Source organism: Suncus etruscus, chromosome 10 (assembly GCF_024139225.1).
Source record: "Suncus etruscus isolate mSunEtr1 chromosome 10, mSunEtr1.pri.cur, whole genome shotgun sequence".
Lineage (NCBI taxonomy): Eukaryota > Metazoa > Chordata > Mammalia > Eulipotyphla > Soricidae > Suncus > Suncus etruscus.
This window is the reverse complement of record NC_064857.1, coordinates 11,367,465-11,387,258: the sequence shown is the minus strand read 5'-3', so window position 1 is coordinate 11,387,258 and position 19,794 is coordinate 11,367,465. Positions and strand designations below refer to the sequence as shown.

The 19,794-nt window shown below is 34.4% G+C and overlaps 1 protein-coding gene across 1 annotated transcript in view; it reads left to right on the top strand.

The window, feature by feature from the left end:
• CNBD1 (cyclic nucleotide binding domain containing 1) overlaps nt 1–19,794 on the top strand; it is a 226,598-nt gene that overhangs the window by 23,584 nt on the left and 183,220 nt on the right. The window contains exons 2-3 of the mRNA XM_049782419.1: nt 5,635–5,707; nt 17,103–17,213. Of these exons, the coding sequence (XP_049638376.1) occupies nt 5,635–5,707; nt 17,103–17,213 (184 nt within the window). The remainder of the gene's footprint in view (nt 1–5,634; nt 5,708–17,102; nt 17,214–19,794) is intronic.

Genomic DNA, 19,794 nt, shown 5'->3' with positions numbered 1-19,794 from the left:
TTTTGTCTAATGTCAGGATTATTGTATGGATATGTTTTAGGGTGTGCTTAGAGGCTACTCCTAATAGTGCTCTGGATATCATACATGGTTTCTAGTATCAAACTAGGTATGGCCACTTAACCTTACCCTCTGAATTATAACTCTGACCTAGTTGAATTTCTTTAGAAATACGTGATTTTTACCTCTTCTGTGATGGTTGCTGATATTTCTCAGGCACCTTATATTTATTTTATATTATTTTAAAAGTTAACTTATGGATTTAAGGTAACAACAAAAATTAATTGAAAGGAAATGAGTAAATATAATCATGGATATTAAATATGTTTTTTATTATCATGTAACTTTAGACTATTTACCACAGAATTGGATTCAATTAGTCATTTAGGTTTCAATATATAGGATATAAAAATAATGTACAACATGGGACTAATGTCAAATATATATTAGTCATGTATATAGGAATTGCGTGAGTAACATAGTTATAGCATATAATTATTACTATAGGCATTTATAATCCCCAGTAGAATGATTTTTCTATGAAACTTCTAGTTCTGTACTTCAATATGAGCTAGAATTTACATATAACTTTTGAATATAAAATTTCTACTTTGTTGCTAATTTTTATGTTTTTGTTTCTGTTGCTGTTGAGCTCTTTATATTTGGTTTTGAATAATGTAGTAAGCTGTAGCTCATGATCATTACTGAATTTGTTTTCAGAGTTTTTAATGACACTTCTTTGACAAGGTCTTTGTGTACTGTCTTTTCATTAACATACTCTGGCACTTCCATATGGCTATTGTCACATTTTTCCTTGTGACTTTACCTTACTTTGTAGTCAACCAGAATGTTCAGCATCATAGTAAATAGTAGTTTACAATGTTCCTAAGGTTTTACTTATGTGTAAGAGGAGAGAGATTGTGAGAACTTTTGTTGCCCTTTTATTGTTTTATAAGGAATATTTACCTAACTATTTTTGGGTGACACTCAGGGGTTACTGTTGGCTCTGCACTCAGAAATCTCTCCTGAATCAGGGGACCATATGGGAGCCTGGGATTGAACCCAGGTCTGTCCTGGGTCAGCGGCTTGCAAGGCAAATGCCCCACCATTGTGCCTTCGTTTTGGCCCAGTTTTCTTTTCTTTCAACCTTAAACATAAGAAGAGCAAGAATTGCTACTGGAAAATTTTCAATAATAAAATCAGAAGTAGAAATAGGGTCAGTGTTCGACTCTTCTTTGACCCAGAAGAACCTTTAAACACAAAACCAAAACCAAAACCAAATAGATACAAAGAAAACAGGAATGGCCTTTGTTTTCGATGAAACCAGGCTGTGTGTTGTAATCCCCAACACCCTTTGAAATGTGAAGGTAGTCCTTCAACACATAAAGAGATAGAAGAGCGAGGCAGATTTCTAGTAAACTAGGGAACTACTTGCCTGGGAAGCAACTACAACCAGGAGAAGCTTTCTAGTATGGCTGTTGCAAGACAAACAGATCGCTGCATACTCCTACCAGTAGCTAAGAGTGTATATGGAGGTCTTCCTGTGGGGTTCTATTGCATCTGCAGTTCAGTTGATTAAATTTAGTACAGGAGATAGCGCAGGGATAGGGCATTTGCCTTGTGGGACCCTGTTTAAACCCAGCATCCCATATGGTCCCCAGCCTCCCAGGGGTGATTTCTGAGTGCAGAGCCAGGAGCAACCCCTGAGTGATGCAGGGTGTGGCCCAAAAACTAATCAACCAATAATTAAATAAATAATGTTTAAAAAATAAATAAATTTAGTACAGGAGTAGTGGGTAGAATGCACATTTCGTGAGGAAGAAAGGGAAATAAAAATTCCTCCTATTATCTCAGTTTAATTCTTGAGTCCACTGGTGGATAAGTCATGAACATGTTTAAGTTCTGATTCTGTGAAAAGATCTCTTAATGTTTAATATTCTTATTATTTTTTGTTTGTTTTGTTTTCTATTTTTTTTTGGGGGGGGGCATACCTGGTGACACTCAAGGGTTACTCCTGGCTATTTGATCAGAAATTGCTCCTGGCTTTGGGTACCATATGGGGTGCCTAAGGACTGAACCATGGTCAGTCCTAGGTTAACAGCATGCAAGGCAAATGCCCTATCACTGTGCTATTGCTTTGGCCCTTCAATATTCTTTATTTATATTTATTATTTATTATATTTATTATATTGAAGGCCCTTAAATATTCTTTATTGAATAAACTTTGTGACAAATACGTTTTGGAACAATTCATTTTTGCTAGTGCTTCTTGTTTACAAAATCTATGTTCTTTTTCGTGTGATCAATTACTTTAATTGAAGATTACAAATATTTTTAAAGTGCTAAAGTTTTTATGAAAATTTCTCAAACTGTCCTTTTTCATGGCACCAACCCCATTTTCTGTAAAGATTAGCCACCGGGAATAATGCCAAACATGTTTTTAAACTGAGTGGGTAAAATAGACTAATTAAATATTTCCTGGATATTCCTGCTTATCCATGTATCTAAATATTTAATCTGAATAAGATTTTATATAATATTCTTGATAGATTAATATACCATAGCTGGAGTTATAATTTAGCAACTTAGGTAAATTATTCCATATAAAGCAATAGTACAAATAGGTGATATTTTAGAAGTTCAATTAAATTACTTAGGTAAGAAAATGCCTCAATTATGTAATCAGTATTTTCAAATTTACCAAATGGCATGATTTATGTGCATCAAAATCATCTTTTGGCTTAAATGTTTTATCATTGAATTTCATATTCAAAAGATTGTATGTTCTTGCTGATTTATTTTTAGGCCACAAAGTACTTTAAAATAAAATAATTTAGTAATTGAAATAAAAATGGGAAAATTCAATATATTACATTCTAATTTCTGATTATGGTGATTTGATTAATGCATTTGTAAGTTTAGGAATGAATTAAGTTACTAAATTTTTCAATATCTTTTGCTAAAAGAAGGAAAATTAAACATAGTAGTATTTTTCATGTTTTCTAATGTACACCCATTATATGTTTAAGTGAAAATCTTTTTTTTAAATTTTTATTGTGGTCAAAGTGAATTACAATTGTTTCACAGAAATATTTAAGGCACATAGTGACAATAAATGAGGGGCATTTTCACCACCCCTAATGTTATCCATCCTCCACCCCTGTTCCCTGCATGTATCCCAGATCTCCCTCCTTACTCCCATAGTGCTAGTGTAACTGTTCCCCACTTGTACAGCTTGTTGTAAATTGGATATTGATTCTGTTGTCATTGATATGGACTTGGTGTTCAAGTCTGATCATTTTTTATTTCCATTAACTATTCATTAGACTGACCCCCCCCCTCAAATTGTGAGGCTGAACGAGATGATTCCAGAACTGTGGTTCTGTTGAAGATGTATGGAAAGATATGGGAGAAGAAAATAAAAACACAAACACAAACAAAAGGAAAAGGGAAAAAAATAAAAAGAAACTAGGAAGGGTTCATCTAGGCATTATAATTTTCCATTTAGAAGAAGAAAGGGGAAAAAAGAAGAAAAGGGTAATCAAAAACATCAAAACAAACAAAAGAAAAACCCAAAAAACTAAAAAACAAACAAACAAAACAAAACAAAAAGAATAGGACAGTAGAAAATCTTTATTTTTAATTAATTACTTTATTTAAACGCCATAGTTACAAGGTTGTTCTTAATACAGCAGGGTTTTGTCCAAGATACAAAGTTATTCAGGAGTTAGTTTTAGTCATATAATGTAAAACACCTTTTTTACTTGTGCAAATACATTTCCTGTCACCAATGTCCCAGTTCCTATCCTGCCTTCCCTCCTGCCTGCTGCTGGGGCAGACATTTTTCTTCTGTTTTCCTTTTTTTCTTCTTCACCTTTTAGACACTGTGGTTTACAATATTGTTACTGAGCAGTTTCATGCTAATAACTTTATTTCCACTCAGTACCCAATTCTTGTTCAGAGTGACCATTTACAACTCTCATTGTCATAGTGGTCCCTCCTCTACCCTAGCTGCACTACCCCACTATTTGTACTGTTTCCTATTACAGGACTCCCAGCCTTTGTCTCTATTGAATTCTGAATTTTATTACCATACTATCTTTTATATCACACAAGAAAACAACCTATCCTTCTCTCTATCCCTCTCTTTCTGACTTATTTTGCTTAATATAACCCTTTCTATATACACCCTATATAAGCAAATATCATGACTTTATTTTTCCTAATGGTTGCATAGTATTTCATTTTGTAGACGTACCACTGTTACTTTATCCACTCATCTGTTCTCACGCACTTGGGTTATTTCCAGATTCTGGCTATTGTGAGTAGTACTGGAGTGAGCATAAAGCAGAGGGCTTTTCTACATTGAATATTTGGGTTCCTGGGTATGTTTTTAGGAGTGGTATTGCTGGATCATATGGAAGTTCAATTTCTAGTTTTTTGAGGGATATTCACAAGTTTTTTTTTCCAAAAAGGCTGGGCCAGTCATCATTCCCCCTAGCAGAAATAATCTCTTTATTCCCCCAACAGCACCAGCACAGACTTTACACCATTCTAACAGCAGTTTTCTGAAGCAAGAATAGAACCTGTAATTCTAGTACCCATCATTGTAATGTCTGTATATTATACTGTGCTTTTATTTTTTTTTTTGGTTTTTGGGCCACACCCGGCGTTGCTCAGGGGTTACTCCTGGCTGTCTGCTCAGAAATGGCTCCTGGCAGGCACGGGGAACCATATGGGACATCGGGATTCGAACCAACCACCTTTGGTCCTGGATCGGCTGCTTGCAAGGAAAACACCGCTGTGCTATCTCTCCGGGCCCTGTGCTTTTATTTCTAACTTCTTTGAAAAGAGAGCCACTTTTTCTGAGCCTCACCCGAAGGGCATTCTCAATTAATTTGTTTATTGGTCTTTATTATTTCTGCTATTAAGTTATCTGGTGTGATTGTTTTAGACTTATATTTAAGAATGGATTCTAGATATTTCAGGACACTAAGGCAGCTGGAAAAGGAACGAGTCAAACAAAAATTGGGTGAGTGCATAATGTAAGGCTGAAATAAAATTGCCAATATTCCAGAAAGAGACAGAGACATACGTCTTCAAGAAAATTTTTCTTTGAATTATCTCAACTGTAATTTTGATGCCATTTCACATCTAATATCATAGAATCAAAGATCCTAAAGGACTAACTACCTTTATAGAGTGTTATTATATGACATATAAAATTATGAATTTTTTTGTTTTGGTTTTTGGGCCACATCCAGTGACACTCAGGGGTTACTCTTGGCTATGTGCTCAGAAATCGCTCCTGGCTTGGGGGACCATATGGGACTCTGGGATATCGAACTGTGGTCCATCCTAGGCTAGCACAGGCAAGGCTAGATGCCTTACAGCTTGTGTCACCGCTCTGACTCTTAAAATCCTGAATTTATAGAATTAAATAAATAATACTAGGCCAGATCTTATAGCAACTGAAAAGAAACTGCTATAAAAACTGTTTCTTCATTTTAATAATCCTATTTAATTTTAATTTTCCTTCAGATTGCAAATATATCACTTATGTAGTTACTCAATGATTTTACTGAGAGCCAAGTTTAGAGAAAATTATTCACATTTTTAACTAATTTTTTTTTGCAGGCTTGAAAGATTCTAAAAACATTGATTATGGTCAGTTAAATGAATTATGCCACATGAGGGGACTAGAATACACGTGAGTTACTCATGCATTCTTTTCCTGTCATTCTGTGAATATGTTTCATGGATAAAATATAGTGATAAACTTATTCTTGGACTCAGAGGTATATGCTTTACCACACAAGTAAAAAAATTCAAAAACTGAATGTTATTTCATTTGATTGAAGAATTTAATAAAAGAACAATAAATTTCTAGTTGGGTTCATTCTGTTATTTAAAAAGAAGTTTATACAGAAAAAATTAATTGGTCAAAGGCACAAGTACTAAAATGAAATAAGTACTATAAAAATATAATAGTGAATATTTATTCTAAATGTTTTTATCAGCATTCATCTTGTTTAATAAGAACAAGAAAATATACAAAGCTCAGGATTTCCAAGATATGAAATATAAATCAAGATATAGTTTTCTTGTTGTTGTTGTTGTTGTTGTTGTTTTGGGCCACACCCGGTAATACTCAGGGGTTAATCTTGGCTATGCTCCTGGTTTGGGAGACCACAAGGGACACCAGAGGATCTAACTACAGTCCATCCTAGGTTAGTGCATGCAAGGCAAATGCCCTACTGCTGCACCACTGCTCCGGCCCCATTAATCAAAATATATTTTTAAATTTTTCTTTTTTTTTTTGCGGGAGGGGAGTGAGGTGTCACACCTGATGGTGCTCAGGGGTTGCTCTTGGCTCTTCACTTAGGAGTCACTCCTGGCAGTGCTCAAGAGACAATATTGTATGCCAAACATCAAGCTTAGGCCAACTGCTTGCAAGGCAAATGTCTTACCCACTGTACTTTGCTTCAGATTATTTTCTTTTAAATTCTTTTTTAATGATTAGTATTGTGTGGTTTCCAATACTTTTAAGAATGAGAGGTTTGGGGGCCAGAGCGATGGTGCAATCGGTAGGGCATTGCCTTGCCCACTCTAGCCTAGGATGAACCGTGGTTCGATCCCCCGGCATCTCTTATGGCCCCCCAAGCCAGGAGTGATTTCTGAGTGCATAGCCAGGAGTAACTCCTGAGTGTCATCGGGTGTGACCCACAAACAAAATAAACAAACAAACAAATAGAATGAGGGGGGGGGTTGCACATAATTCCTATGTTTTAAGTTTTGAAAAAGTAGACAATTTAGTAAATAAGGATCTCATAGATTCTCAGGTTGAAGTATGGTATTGGGAAACTCTGGTGTTTTAATTAGGAATGTTGGAGAAGTTTCTAACATATTCATTTTTCGGACCTACTTTATGATAGTATATCTTTTGATTCTATTGAGTTTCAGTCACTTAGAGGTCAAACAGCCAATAAATCAGTGGCAATAAGAAGCAGAAGGAAAATAATAAAAAGCATAACAGATTCAAGTTTGTTAGGTTTGGTTTTGGGGCCACACAAAAGTGGTGCTCAGGGGTAACTCTTGGCTCTGTGCTCAGAAATCGCTCCTGGCAGGTTCAGTGGGGACCATATGGGGTGCCGGGGAACGAATGTAGGTCCATCCTGGATCAGTAGCGTGCAAGCCAAACGCTCTAGATCTGTGTTATAACTCTGACTCCACAGATTCAAGTTTGTAACACACTCGATGACCTCAAGGACCTTTGCTCCTCCATTCCACTCTTTCAGATGGGTTTCTTCAGGACAGAAAGTTGGATTACTGTGGCCCCTCAATGTCAGGAGCCCAAGAATGACTCTTATGTCAGAGAAAAGTAATGTGGCTCTGAGAATGAGGACCTGAGGTCCCTGCTCTGACCCTCACTATCTTGTTGGGTGTTCTCCAAAAATGATCAGGATTTCTGTGAAGCCTTTGAACCTCTCTTTCCCATAAAGAAGTTGAAAGGCCTCTGAGTGTGAAGTCTAGAGAGAAGACAGACCCGAGAGAAGACAGATATGGTTCTATGTCCCTCAGAGCAATGACTGTACCTGGCTGACTGGAGTTTGTAGCTCTTTGAGAAGCAAAGAGCTGCCTGTCTGAGCCTCATCATGTCTCATTGGAAAGGCATAACCACCTTCAAAAGGTTCAAATAAAAATACATTTAAGGGATATGTGTTGCCTGGGTACATAGTGCCCGAACAAATATAGACTTTCATGTTTTCATCCTGGGTTGTACCAAGATGTTCTCCACTTTTGGAGAAGCCTAACTATCTCTTGAATGTGTTACTTGCTACTCTCCTTTTTATCCTCTCCCCTTCCTCAGTACCTTCAAATAAAACCTGTTTTTACGTAAAAATTATTTGAGCCCTTTAAACATATAGTTGAATATATATCCCCCCTAAATATATCATATTATATACTTTTTTTTGTTTGTTTTTGTTTTTGGGCCATACCTGGTGACGTTCAGGGGTTACTCCTGACTCTGTGCTCAGAAATTGCTCCTGGCTTGGGGGACCATGTGGGACTGGGGGTGGTGGTGGAACTGAGGTCTGTCCTAGGTTAGCTTGTGCAAGGCAAAAGCCCTACCACTTGCGCCACTATTCAGACACCTGGACTTGTTTTTTTACATATAGCATCTATTCACTCACCCAAGGCTCTTGACTCAGAGAGATCGTCATATTTTTTAAGGATTTCAGAAAAATTCTTTAATTTCTTTAAATGCTTTAAATATGGTAGACTTATTTTTACCTTATATCATACTTTATATCATATACTCTTAACCTCTTTAAATATTTCCCCATCTTTATCAGTATTCCCATTTATACTTTAAAATAAAAGAGAAATACATTTTTAATAGTCCTTGAATTTCTCGACGATTTTTTTTTTGTCCTGTGTACTATTGCTGCCTCCTCTTAATTCCAAGGTCTTTTAATTCTGTGGTATAGAATTAAGAATATCGTCTGAAGTCAAATTATTTATTCAGCACAAATCAGCAAAGTGATCTTCGACCTATTATTTTATTTCTTTTTGCTCTTTTCCCCATTTTTTACAATGGAGATAGATAATAGGAGAACTTATTTCAAAGACTTATTTAGAATAACTAAATAAGTGGATGAACAAATCATTTAATGCATAATACAAGTAAAATAAGTATCAGTTATATATTATAAATTACTACTATTAGTAAGTGTTTAACTGTTGAATGTGTCTTTTCTGTTAATATAAAGATGCTAAAACTAAAAGTTAAAGATTTTGAAGTTGAAAATTTTCTTATTTTTCTCTTAATTTTTAGTTCACATATAATATTTAAAAACCTGTTTTTAGACTTTTTTTTTACCCTTTGGGGAAATCATAATAATAGAGAAATTGAATGATCTGGATTTGTGCAGTCAAATGCTCTACCACTGAGCTATACCTCCGAATGATCTAGATTTGTGTATCTCAAAATTACAGTCCTCAGTACAGTTTTATCAGTCCTAATTTTTTTTTGGAGGGGGGACACTCCATAATCCTCAGAGGTTACTCCTAGGTCTGCACTAAGGAACCAATCCTGGAAGTATTCCAGGATGGTGAGGATTAAACCTGGGCCAGCCATGTGCAAGTCGAACATCTTACCTGCTAAATTGTATCTCTGGCCCCCGTTAATCTTACCCTTGATTATTTAAAAATTCTACCCAGTAGAGACTTTTTTTTAATCAGATAATTATCTGGAATGTGTTTGGTTTGGTAATCCTGCCTGTTGCCACTTAATTAAGCCTCACATACATTATTGTTTCTAGAAACAAGTATCTTCCATTTCTGGGGTGTTTTCTTTTGTGCCATTGGCTCCTCCTAAGGACATGGGAACTGAGAGAGATTTAACAAATATTTCATATAACATTGCATATGAACAATGCATAGGTGTCTGGTATTACATAATTATTAATCAGTATTTTTATATATTGTTCACCACTGATTGAAATTAAAATATATAAATAATATATAATTTTGTTTAGGATGTCTTGGAAATTTATAGTTTTTTTCCTTGACAAATTTATTAGAAATGCATTCACAGAAATCACTTGGTTCATTCAACAGTAAAAGCTTTCAGCTAATTCAACAAATTGAAATTTGATTTTTCAACCTGTATTCCAAATAAAAATAAGAATAGTACTTCTCCAAATTTATTTGTTCTTTACGTGGTAGAATGACCAATGAAATACAGTTATTGGTATATTATAAACAATAAAAGTGAGAATTATAGGATTAAAATTTAAATATTTTGAACATAGACCATACCACAGGCCTTAGTTTTGATTTTAAATATTGTTTCTTCTAGGATCAGAATAAAAGGAAGTAGATTGACATTATTTTAGACATTTTAATAAAGTTAAAACAAAACTTATGAGAAAAGGCAGGATGTTGTTTTGGATTTTTGAATTCATGGATAGACTATATTTTATCTCTTTGCAGACTACATGTTCAATGAAAGCCAGATTCTTATTTCTTTATTGCTTCCTACTTCATATTTAACACAGAGTAAAAGGTCTTAAATTGAGTCACATTCTGATGATCAGTGGAAAAAAAGCCTTGCTTGATACTTAAATAGATATTGTCATATATTAATATCACAATAGCCCTTTCTTTTGATAATTAGATAATCAGATAAATTCATATTTTAGTTTTATATTTTACCATTACCTGGACAATAGGGAATATTAAAATATATTTAACATTTTTTCAAACAATAGATCAACTTTTGTTGATTTGACTTTCCTAATTTCCTATTTTCTTGACAATTTTTTAAATTGAATCCCCCTGAGATAAAGTTATACAATTGATCATAACTGAATTTCAGTCATACAATGTCCAACATTTAGCCTTTCACCAGTGTACATTTCCAAAAGTTGGTTTTGAGTCTGTAAATTTCCTGAGTTGGTTATCCATAAAACTATGTAATAACCTTCCTTCACTTGAGAGTCTAGATATGTAAAGGACTTGGTGAGATATTCATTGATTTTTTTTAAATTTTTATTTTTTTATTCAAATTACTTGGTTAAAAGGTTGTTCATAACACATTTGTTGTTTATTTTCCACAGCTCAAGTTATTCAGGATTGAGTTAGTCATACAATGTACAACCTTCATCAGTGCACATTTCCTACCATCAATGTCAACATTTTTCCTCTCAGCCTTTCCAATGTCCTCTCCACTCCTGTCACTGGGCATACAGTTTTCTACTCTCTCTCTCTCTCTCTCTCTCTCTCTCTCTCTCTTTGCTCCTTTTTCCTTCTTTCTATTTTTTCCCCCTTTCAGACATTTAGTTTTTCGGTACAGCACATTTTCTGTCACCAATGCCCCCAGATCATTGATTTATTTTTCACTATTTCCCACCACAGCCTTTGGGCCTGGAGGGTTGTTTGTGATTATTTCTTTGTAAATCTTAATGATTTATATGTTGCATGTAATTTCTTTCTTTTGATCTTGTTGCTTTCCGTATTCTACTGCTATCTATGGTTTTCATCCCTGTAATAAGGATGTGCCTTGGAGTGTTTTACTTTAGGTCTCTTTTTGCTGGCACTCAGGGGGCCTGCAGGGACACCAATTAAGATGTGGTTATTCTTTCTTGGAAGGAGATCACGCAAACACAAAGACACACAGACAGACACGGAGACAGACAAAAGTGGGAAAAGGATTTCAGCCAAGTCCGAATCCAATTCCAATTTATTTAAACTCAAGGCCCGACTTAAATAATTTTTTGTGAGCATAGTTCTGCTCGTATCTATAGAACAGGACAGATTGTTCAAATAACAGGACCCATTAGCAAATGTGATGGAATGTGCAGATAATGTGAGATCTATCTCTATCAGGTCAGGATGTACTGATCAGATGGAACCTATCTCCGAAAGGTGGGATATACAAATAAAGTGACCTTAAATGATTACATTTAATTCTCGAGGCTACCTGCTTTGAGCAAAGTCACAATGTCCAAAGTCACAAGGTCCTAAGTATTCTTCCTGTTCTAAGGGGTTCCCTACAGCACTCTACAACTCTGGAAACTTCTCAGCAATGATGTTTTCGTATGTTGTACATTGCCATTTTCTTCCTTTGAAAAATTTTTTTTAATTTGTCAAAATACCCTGAAATAGTTCCTCTTCTAGTTGGTGACATTTCAGTTTATAAAATAAATACAGAAGTATGGTTTAAAATTATTTAATATTTTCTAATCTATTTACAATAGAATGAGTTAACATATTTTATTTTTATTTAAATTTTTCTTATAATTAGTTCAGAATATTATGAGAGTTCAGGGTTTTCAATTACAATTCTTTACATATGTGATTATCACCCCTCATTCTACTAAAATTCTAGTGTTATTTTACCACCAAAGTCCCTCTCTTCATTCCTCCAGCATATTTCTCTTGTCTTCTCAGAATCTGTAGTTATCACTTAGGAAAATTTTTTTTTGTCTTTTTTTGTCTTTTTTCCCCTAAATTTAGACCTGAATATACATAGATTTTAGGGGTTGTGGAATGTTTCTTTTATATATATGTTATGCTTTTCAATTTGTCATATGAAAAACATCTTCTTAAAAATATTTTATGGTTTTAAGTCTGATGTCTTTATTCCACATTTAGTTACTTTTCATATAATTAATATTAATGCTGATCTAGTTTCATTTATTGCACATGATAGCTCAGTTTTCTCAGTAGCCTTCAGCTGTTAGCAAAAGCTGCTTAGCTTTCTTTTTTTCCTTTGAAATATTTTGGTAATTTTTCCCATAGATGCCTAGATAAATATGGATTTCTTTCTGGGCTATATATGTTCTATAATTCTTTTGTTTGTTTTTTGCCATCTGTTCATGTTTGTGGTTCCCATATCATAAAGTTTTAATTACTATTGCTTTGTTTTCATCTTACTTTTTCTTTCTATGAATTTCTTTTTTTTTTGTTTGTTTGTTTTTTGTTTTTTCGGGCACACCCGTTTGATGCTCAGGGGTTATTCCTGGCTACTCGCTCAGAAATTGCCCCTGGCTTGGGGGGACCATATGGGACGCCGAGGGATCGAACCGTGGTCCTTTCCTTGGCTAGCGCTTGTAAGGCAAACACCTTACCTCTAGCACCACCTTGCTGGCCCCTCTATGAATTTCTTAAGCTATTCAGGTCTTTTATAGTTTCGTATCTCTTATTACCTTGAAAACCATCATGGTATTCTGATACAAATTATGTGGAAATTGTATTTTGCCTTAGCTAAAGATTAAATTTACTTTAATAATGTTTTCTTCAAATCCACAAATAAAACAAAATTATTGGATTTTATTTGTGTTTTCTATTTCTTTCAGCAATATACTATCATTTCCAGTATATAGACTTTTATCTACCTTTTAGTTTTATTTCTGAGTAACAGCTTTTTCGTTTTCAACTGAAAATGAGATTGTTTCATTAATCTCTTTGTTATAATATTGTTTGTGTATGGAATTACTCATGTTACAATGTTTACTTTATTTCTTTATGTGACCAAGTATTTCTCTAAATTCATATTAAAATATTTAAGAATGTATAACTTTATATAAAAAGGTTTCTCTCTATATATACTCCCAAATACTTTTAAATCACTGGTACTTCATTAAAGGCCAATGATTAAAGGCTAATGAAATACTCACTTTTAATTTTTTAAATAATTTTTTTATTTTTTAATATTTTTAAATTTTTTTTTGGTTTTTGGGCCACACCCATTGATGCTCAGGGGTTACTCCTGGCTCTGCACTCAGAAATTGCTTCTGGCTTGGGGGACCATATGGGATACCAGGATGGATAGAATCACGGTCCATCATTGGCTAGCGCAGGCAAAGACAGTCACCTTACAGCTTACGCCTCTGCTCAGGCATCTTAAATAATATTTAAACACGGGGTTACAGAAATATTTCTAGCTGGGTTTTAGTCATTGAATGTATTCCATCCATCACCAATGTAATTTTCCTGCAACCAGTATTCCCTATTTGCCTACTGCTCTTACCTCCCCTCTGCCTGTCTTCAGGACAAGCATTCTACTTCTCTTTCACACTATTGTCATTTTTTTGAGGTTGTATTTTCTTTTGTGTTTGTTTATAGTAGAAAAACAAAGTATTCTACGTCTGCCCCTCTCCCTCTGACTCATTTAACTCAGTATTATACTCTCCAAGTCTATTCTTTTATAAGCAAATTTCATGACTTTATTTTTTTTAACAGCTGCAAAGAATTTCATTATGTAGATGTGTCACCCTTTCTTTAGTCCTCTATTCTTGGGCACTTGGATTGTTTCCAGATTCTGGCTTTTGTGATTAGTGCTTTAACAAAGGAATATAGATGCCTTTTCTACATTGTGTTTTTGGATCTCCAGGGTAGCTTCTCAAGAGAGGTATTGCTAGGTTGTATGGGGGCTCAATTTCTAGTTTTGTTGAGGAAAGTCCATATTTTTTCTTTCTGGATAGACTGGATCATTCTCACAAAGAGTAAATGAGAGTTACTTTATCCTTTATCTGTGCCAGTACTTGTTCTTTTAGATGTGATCCAATCTCTGTTGATGTGAGGTTACCATATTGCTGTTTTAGATTTGCATCTCCATGATAACTGATGATGTGGTATATTTTTCATGTATTTTTTGGACATCTTTATTTCTTTTTTGTTTGTTTGTTTTTGGGCCAAATCCGGTCACGCTCAGGGGTTACTCCTGGCTATGTGCTCAGAAATCGCTCCTGGTCTGGGGCACCAGATGGGATGCCAGGGGATCGAACTGTGGTCCGTCCTAGATCAGTGCATGCAAGGCAGACACCCTACCGCTTGTGCCACCACTCTAGCCCCTCTTTATTTCATTTTTGAGAAAATACCGGTATAATTCTTCTCCCCCATTTTTATTGGGTTGCATTTTTTCTTGTTAAACTTTACCAGTGTCTTATAAACCTAAGATAGTAATCCCTTATCAGTTATTGTGTGAAATATTTCTCCCATTTCATGAGTGGTCTTTGTATCTGGTCATCTTTTTCTTTGAGGTACAGAAAGTTTTTAGTGTAATGTAGTTCCCTTGTTTGAGCTCATTGAAAATCATAAGAATTTCTCAGACTGCATTTCAGAGATGTTATATGAAGGTTACTACTACTGATTGAGCCGGAAGAATTACAATCTTCATCGACAATGCATGTTGATTTTGTGCTACTTTACCATGGTTTCTTCTTATAGTTTCAATGCACTTCTTTATTATGTCACCATCAAACTTTCCCACTGCAAGGGAGTTCTTGGGGAGCTTATATAGATGAGAAATTATCTTTTGACAGAGAAAACAGTTACCCAGTTGGAAAATCACAACGTCCAGCCACTGACCCTGTGTGAGTGGGTCTTGAGTCTTGTTTGTTCAAGTTGGTCAGGAGGCTTTTCAGGACTGCATTCCTCCTGCCTATCCTTCTGCTTGCCACATCTGAGCTCCTGGGCATGGCCTCTGACCTGTGTCACTACTATAGTTTTTATTTTAATTAATATCTTTTTAAGCACCATGATTATAAAACATGTTTGTAGCTGAGTTTCAGTTATATAAAAGAACACCACCCTTCACCAGCGCATTATTCCTACCTCTGATACCCCAATTAGAATGCCTGTCTCGAATACAGGAAAGGGGTAGAAAAGGAGGGAAATAGGAGTACCATAGTTTTGTTTCAAATAATACTTCATCAAACCCTTAAGATTGAGAGTCATTTGATTTTCATTACTTTGGCTTGCTTGGCTAGTGACATTCATTAAATGATTAAATATAACTCTAGATTGACTGTGTTCTGCTTGTTTTACTCTTAGAGTTTATGTATTTGGGTTCTTAATACCATTGTTCTTAACCATTTTGAGTTTATTTTTATGTAAGATGTGAGAAAGGGCTCAGAATTTATTTTTACCTAAGAACCAACATGTTTTCCCAACACCATTTGTTAGTTTCCCTTGCTCTATTTTAATTCTTTGCTTCTTTGTTGAATAAAAGTGTTCATATAGATGAGGATTTCCTTCTAGATTGTCAATTTTATTTAATTGGTTAGAGAATTTCTTCTTATTTCTTTACCACAGTGTCTTGACTATCAAAGTTTTACAGTCTAATTTAAATTTGGGAAAGACCTTACCTTATTTTATTCACCCTATTTATCTTCTTACTTTTTTTTTTTTTTTTTTTTTTTTGGTTTTTGGGTCACACCCGGCATCGCTCAGGGGTTACTCATGACTCTACGCTCAGAAATTGCTCCTGGCAGGCTCAGGGGACCATATGGGATGCCGGGATTTGAACCTATGACCTTCTGCATGAAAGGCAAACGCCTTACCTCCATGCTATCTCTCCAGCCCTTTATCTTCTTACTTCATTTTATCCTAGGATTGATTATTCAGGTAGTTTTAATCTAGTAAGTTTTAACAGCAAATAGCCTATGTTTTCAATAAAGTGTTATGGGTATATCTATAAGGGCTGCAAAGATTCTTTGAATATGATTGTCATTTTGTCAATATTTGTCCTTTTGATCTACGAATAGGGGATGTATTTTAGTTTTCTTATATCTTTTATTTCTTTATTAATTTATATTTATTTTTATTTTATTTATTTATTGTTTTATACTTATATTTATTAGTTTATTTCTAGTTTTTATGTGCTTTTATCTCTTTTGTGAAGATGGTTTTCAGGTACCTTTTTTTGAGGCACAATTATGAATGAGATTTAAAAAAATTATTTTCTCTTTTCTACCTCATTGTTAGAATATAGAAGTGTCATGGATTTCTGTGTAGTGATTTTGTAGTTTGTCACTACTGTACAAATCTTTTGTTTCTAAGAGTTTTTTGGTAGTCTTTAGGAGTTTTTAAGTGTGGTATTTTGCCATCTCAAATAGCGATAGTTTAACTTCCTTTCCAATAGGAATTTTATTAATATATCTTTCTCACCAAATTATTATGGAAAGGACTTCCAATACAATTTTATAATAGTGATATTTTATAATACCACTATTTTTTTTGTAAAAACCACTATCATATACCAATTTTATAATACCATAGTGGTAAGAGTAGACACCTTTGATTTGTGCCAGAGGGAAGGTCAATCTCTTTTATGAGGAAAATATGTACTTACTAAAAGCTTTCAGATAGTAAAATTGATTTGAGTTTGGGGCATGTTTGCTTCAATGCATGCTTATTTCATTCTAAAATTGAGTAATGTTTAACATTCCTAAGTCAAAAAGTTCAGATGAACTTTATTTTCTAGTAAGGTACATATAAATTGTAAATAAATGGGGAATTTTAATTATGTGTTATGTTTATGAAACATCTTTAGTTAGTTATAAAATCATGGTCATACCTTAAAAATTAAATTTTAGATACTAATACAACTATATATTAATATTTTACATACTTTTCAGAGAGGTTACTATAGACAGTTTCCATAATGGATATTTTCCAAATGTAATGTTTATGTTTCAAATATGTTACTGCATTTTTAGACTCATATAGATTATTTTTGTCGAACAGTAAAAGTCTTCTTGTATGCTATTATATTTGCTAATTTCAGTTTATTTCTCTCCCTTATAAAATAGGAGTTTTCATGTTATTCTATCAGCTCATGAAAACTTTATTAATCAATATCCCAAGATATTTGTGAAGAAACAAACAAAACTTCCTGCACTTCATGGAAAAGAAGAAATAAGGTAATTTTGTCTTCTTTTAAATGCAAGTCTGTTGTATGTGTTCACATATTTATGAAAGAAATAATGGAACTCAAATACTAAAAATATTTGCTAAGCTTGTTGCGCTCCCTACCACGAAACAAAGAAATGGATATCTGGGGCAGAAAGGATAGCATGTAGGTAAGGCATTTGCCTTGCATGCAGAAGGACGGTGGTTTGAATTCGGCATCCCAAATGGTCACGCGAGTCTGTCAGGAGTGATTTCTGAGTGTAGAGCCAGGAGGAACCCCTGAACGCTGCCAGGTATGACCCCCCCCAAAAAAAGAAAATAAATGGATATCCAAGAATAATAATTTTCTTATTGAGATAAATTATACCTAGTTATGAGATGCATATTTATTTTAACTCAAAAATGAGTTACTTTTTTTTTTTTTGGCTTTTGGGTCACACCTGGCAGGTTCAGGGGTTACTCCTGGCTCTGAGCTCAGAAATCACTCTTGGGAGGCATGGGAGGACCATATGGGATGCTGGAATTCAGACCATCATCCATCCTGTATTGGCTGCGTGCAAGGCAAATGCTCTATCTCTGTTCTATTTCTCTGGCCCAGAAATAAATTACCTTTTATAAATGGATTATAAAATAACCTTTATAAAGGTTATTAAAGTTTCATGAGAATGTTCCTCATGGGAATAATTCAAGCATTACTTTATGAAATAAAATTTTTGACAAGTGTTGCAGAAAAAAATACTCATATGAAACAGAATCAAAACTAGATATTGTCTCATACCATACACAAAAGTTAAAATAGGAGGGATTAAGTACTTTGATATTAGAATTAAATCTATAAGGCATGTAAAGGAAAAAACAGGGCAGAATTCTTCAGGATAGAGATTTCTTCAATGACTCATTTCCACTGATCAAGAAATTTTTAAAAATGTTTGTAATCATGGTGCTTAAATAAAGATATTTAAAAGAAAACATTGGGAAAAATGGTAATAAAATTCCAGAATCCCATGTTCTAAGAAAGAATTAACTTTATTCAAGATACTGATTTTTAGAATACTATAAAGAATAAGTTGGGCAATTTATTTTAAAAATAAATTCTATAGTACAATAGAAATGCAAATAATAAATTCAAAGTAGAAAAAGTCAACATTGGAAAAAAAACTGGGTCTGAGTACTAAAGAATTTAAAAGTGGGGAAGGCCATGTGGCTGTCTTGAGTTCTATCCTGGCTCCCCAGATCATCAGTCCCACAATCCTGACAGGTTTGATCCTTGAGTACAGAGCCAGAAGTAAACCATGGTCACTTTTGGGGGGGTATGGCCACCCCCCCAAAAAAAAGTGAAGCTATATATAAAATAAAAGACACTTTACCCTACTAAATGGAACAAATAGTTACACACTATTTATTTATTAAGGGCTAATATCAATAATATATAGGCACTCACAAAGCACAACATGTATGGGGCCACAAAATTAGAACATAAAATAAATTTTTGTTATACCACATACGGTCTCTGGAGTATCGCTGGTAGTGACATCTGAGCACAAAACTAGGAGTCAGGCCTCAACCCAGTCAGGTGAGTCTCAAAACAAAGGAACATAAAAATAAAGTAACAAAAATCAACAAGAAGAAAGGGGAGAAAAGCTAAACACATGCTTTCTTAAAAAGATAGACAGATGGTTAACAGTCTTGAAAATGTGTTTATCATCATTATTATCAGGCTTGTCTAAATCAAAACAGCAGAGAGATACCACTATACAACACTGAGAATAACTTTTATCATAATATCTCTCTTAACTTTCATTTTGTGTCTGTGCTCCGGTTCATAAAAGGAAAGTGCAAATGCCACTGTGTGCAGTTTTATCAGAACTTTTGTGTGTACTAAAAGACAAATTTAATCCTCTCATGAAATATCTAGTTTACTTCTAGAAATGCTCACTAGGAAAGAGCTCAGGTAACCCAGCAAAGATGTTGATAGAATAAACCATAAATAATAGAATAAAACATAGAATAAAACATTAGGGGGCCTGACGGTGGCGTTGGAGGTAAGGTGCCTGCCTTACCTGCGCTAGCCTTGGACGGACCGTGGTTCGATCCCCCGGCATCCCATATGGTCCCCCAAGCCAGGAGCGACTTCTGAGCGCATAGCCAGGAGTAACCCCTGAGCGTTATCGGGTGTGGCCCAAAAACCAAAAAAAAAAAAAAAAGAATAAAACATTAGAATAAAACATAAATCTTAGATGTTAAATACCCACTGTTAAAATAACTCACCCAGTAGTTATCAGCATTCTCATTCTATAATTTATTTAATATGAATGGTATGTGACCAATGGCAATAGCAGAACTGAAGTATGGGCAAACCCCTCTTATTAGGGCATTTAAGTATGGGAAATGTTGGTCACCATAAAAAGGGTATAATAAATACCTCAAACAATCATTGAATACACTTGAAGCAATTCTAGATTATTGAAAATAAATGAAAGAACTGACTGAAACAGAAGGAAACAATTATATTAGAGAAAAATGTGAATACAGGATGGAATCTACTTGACAAAAGATATATTCATAGATGAAGGAAATTCTATGGATTGTCAT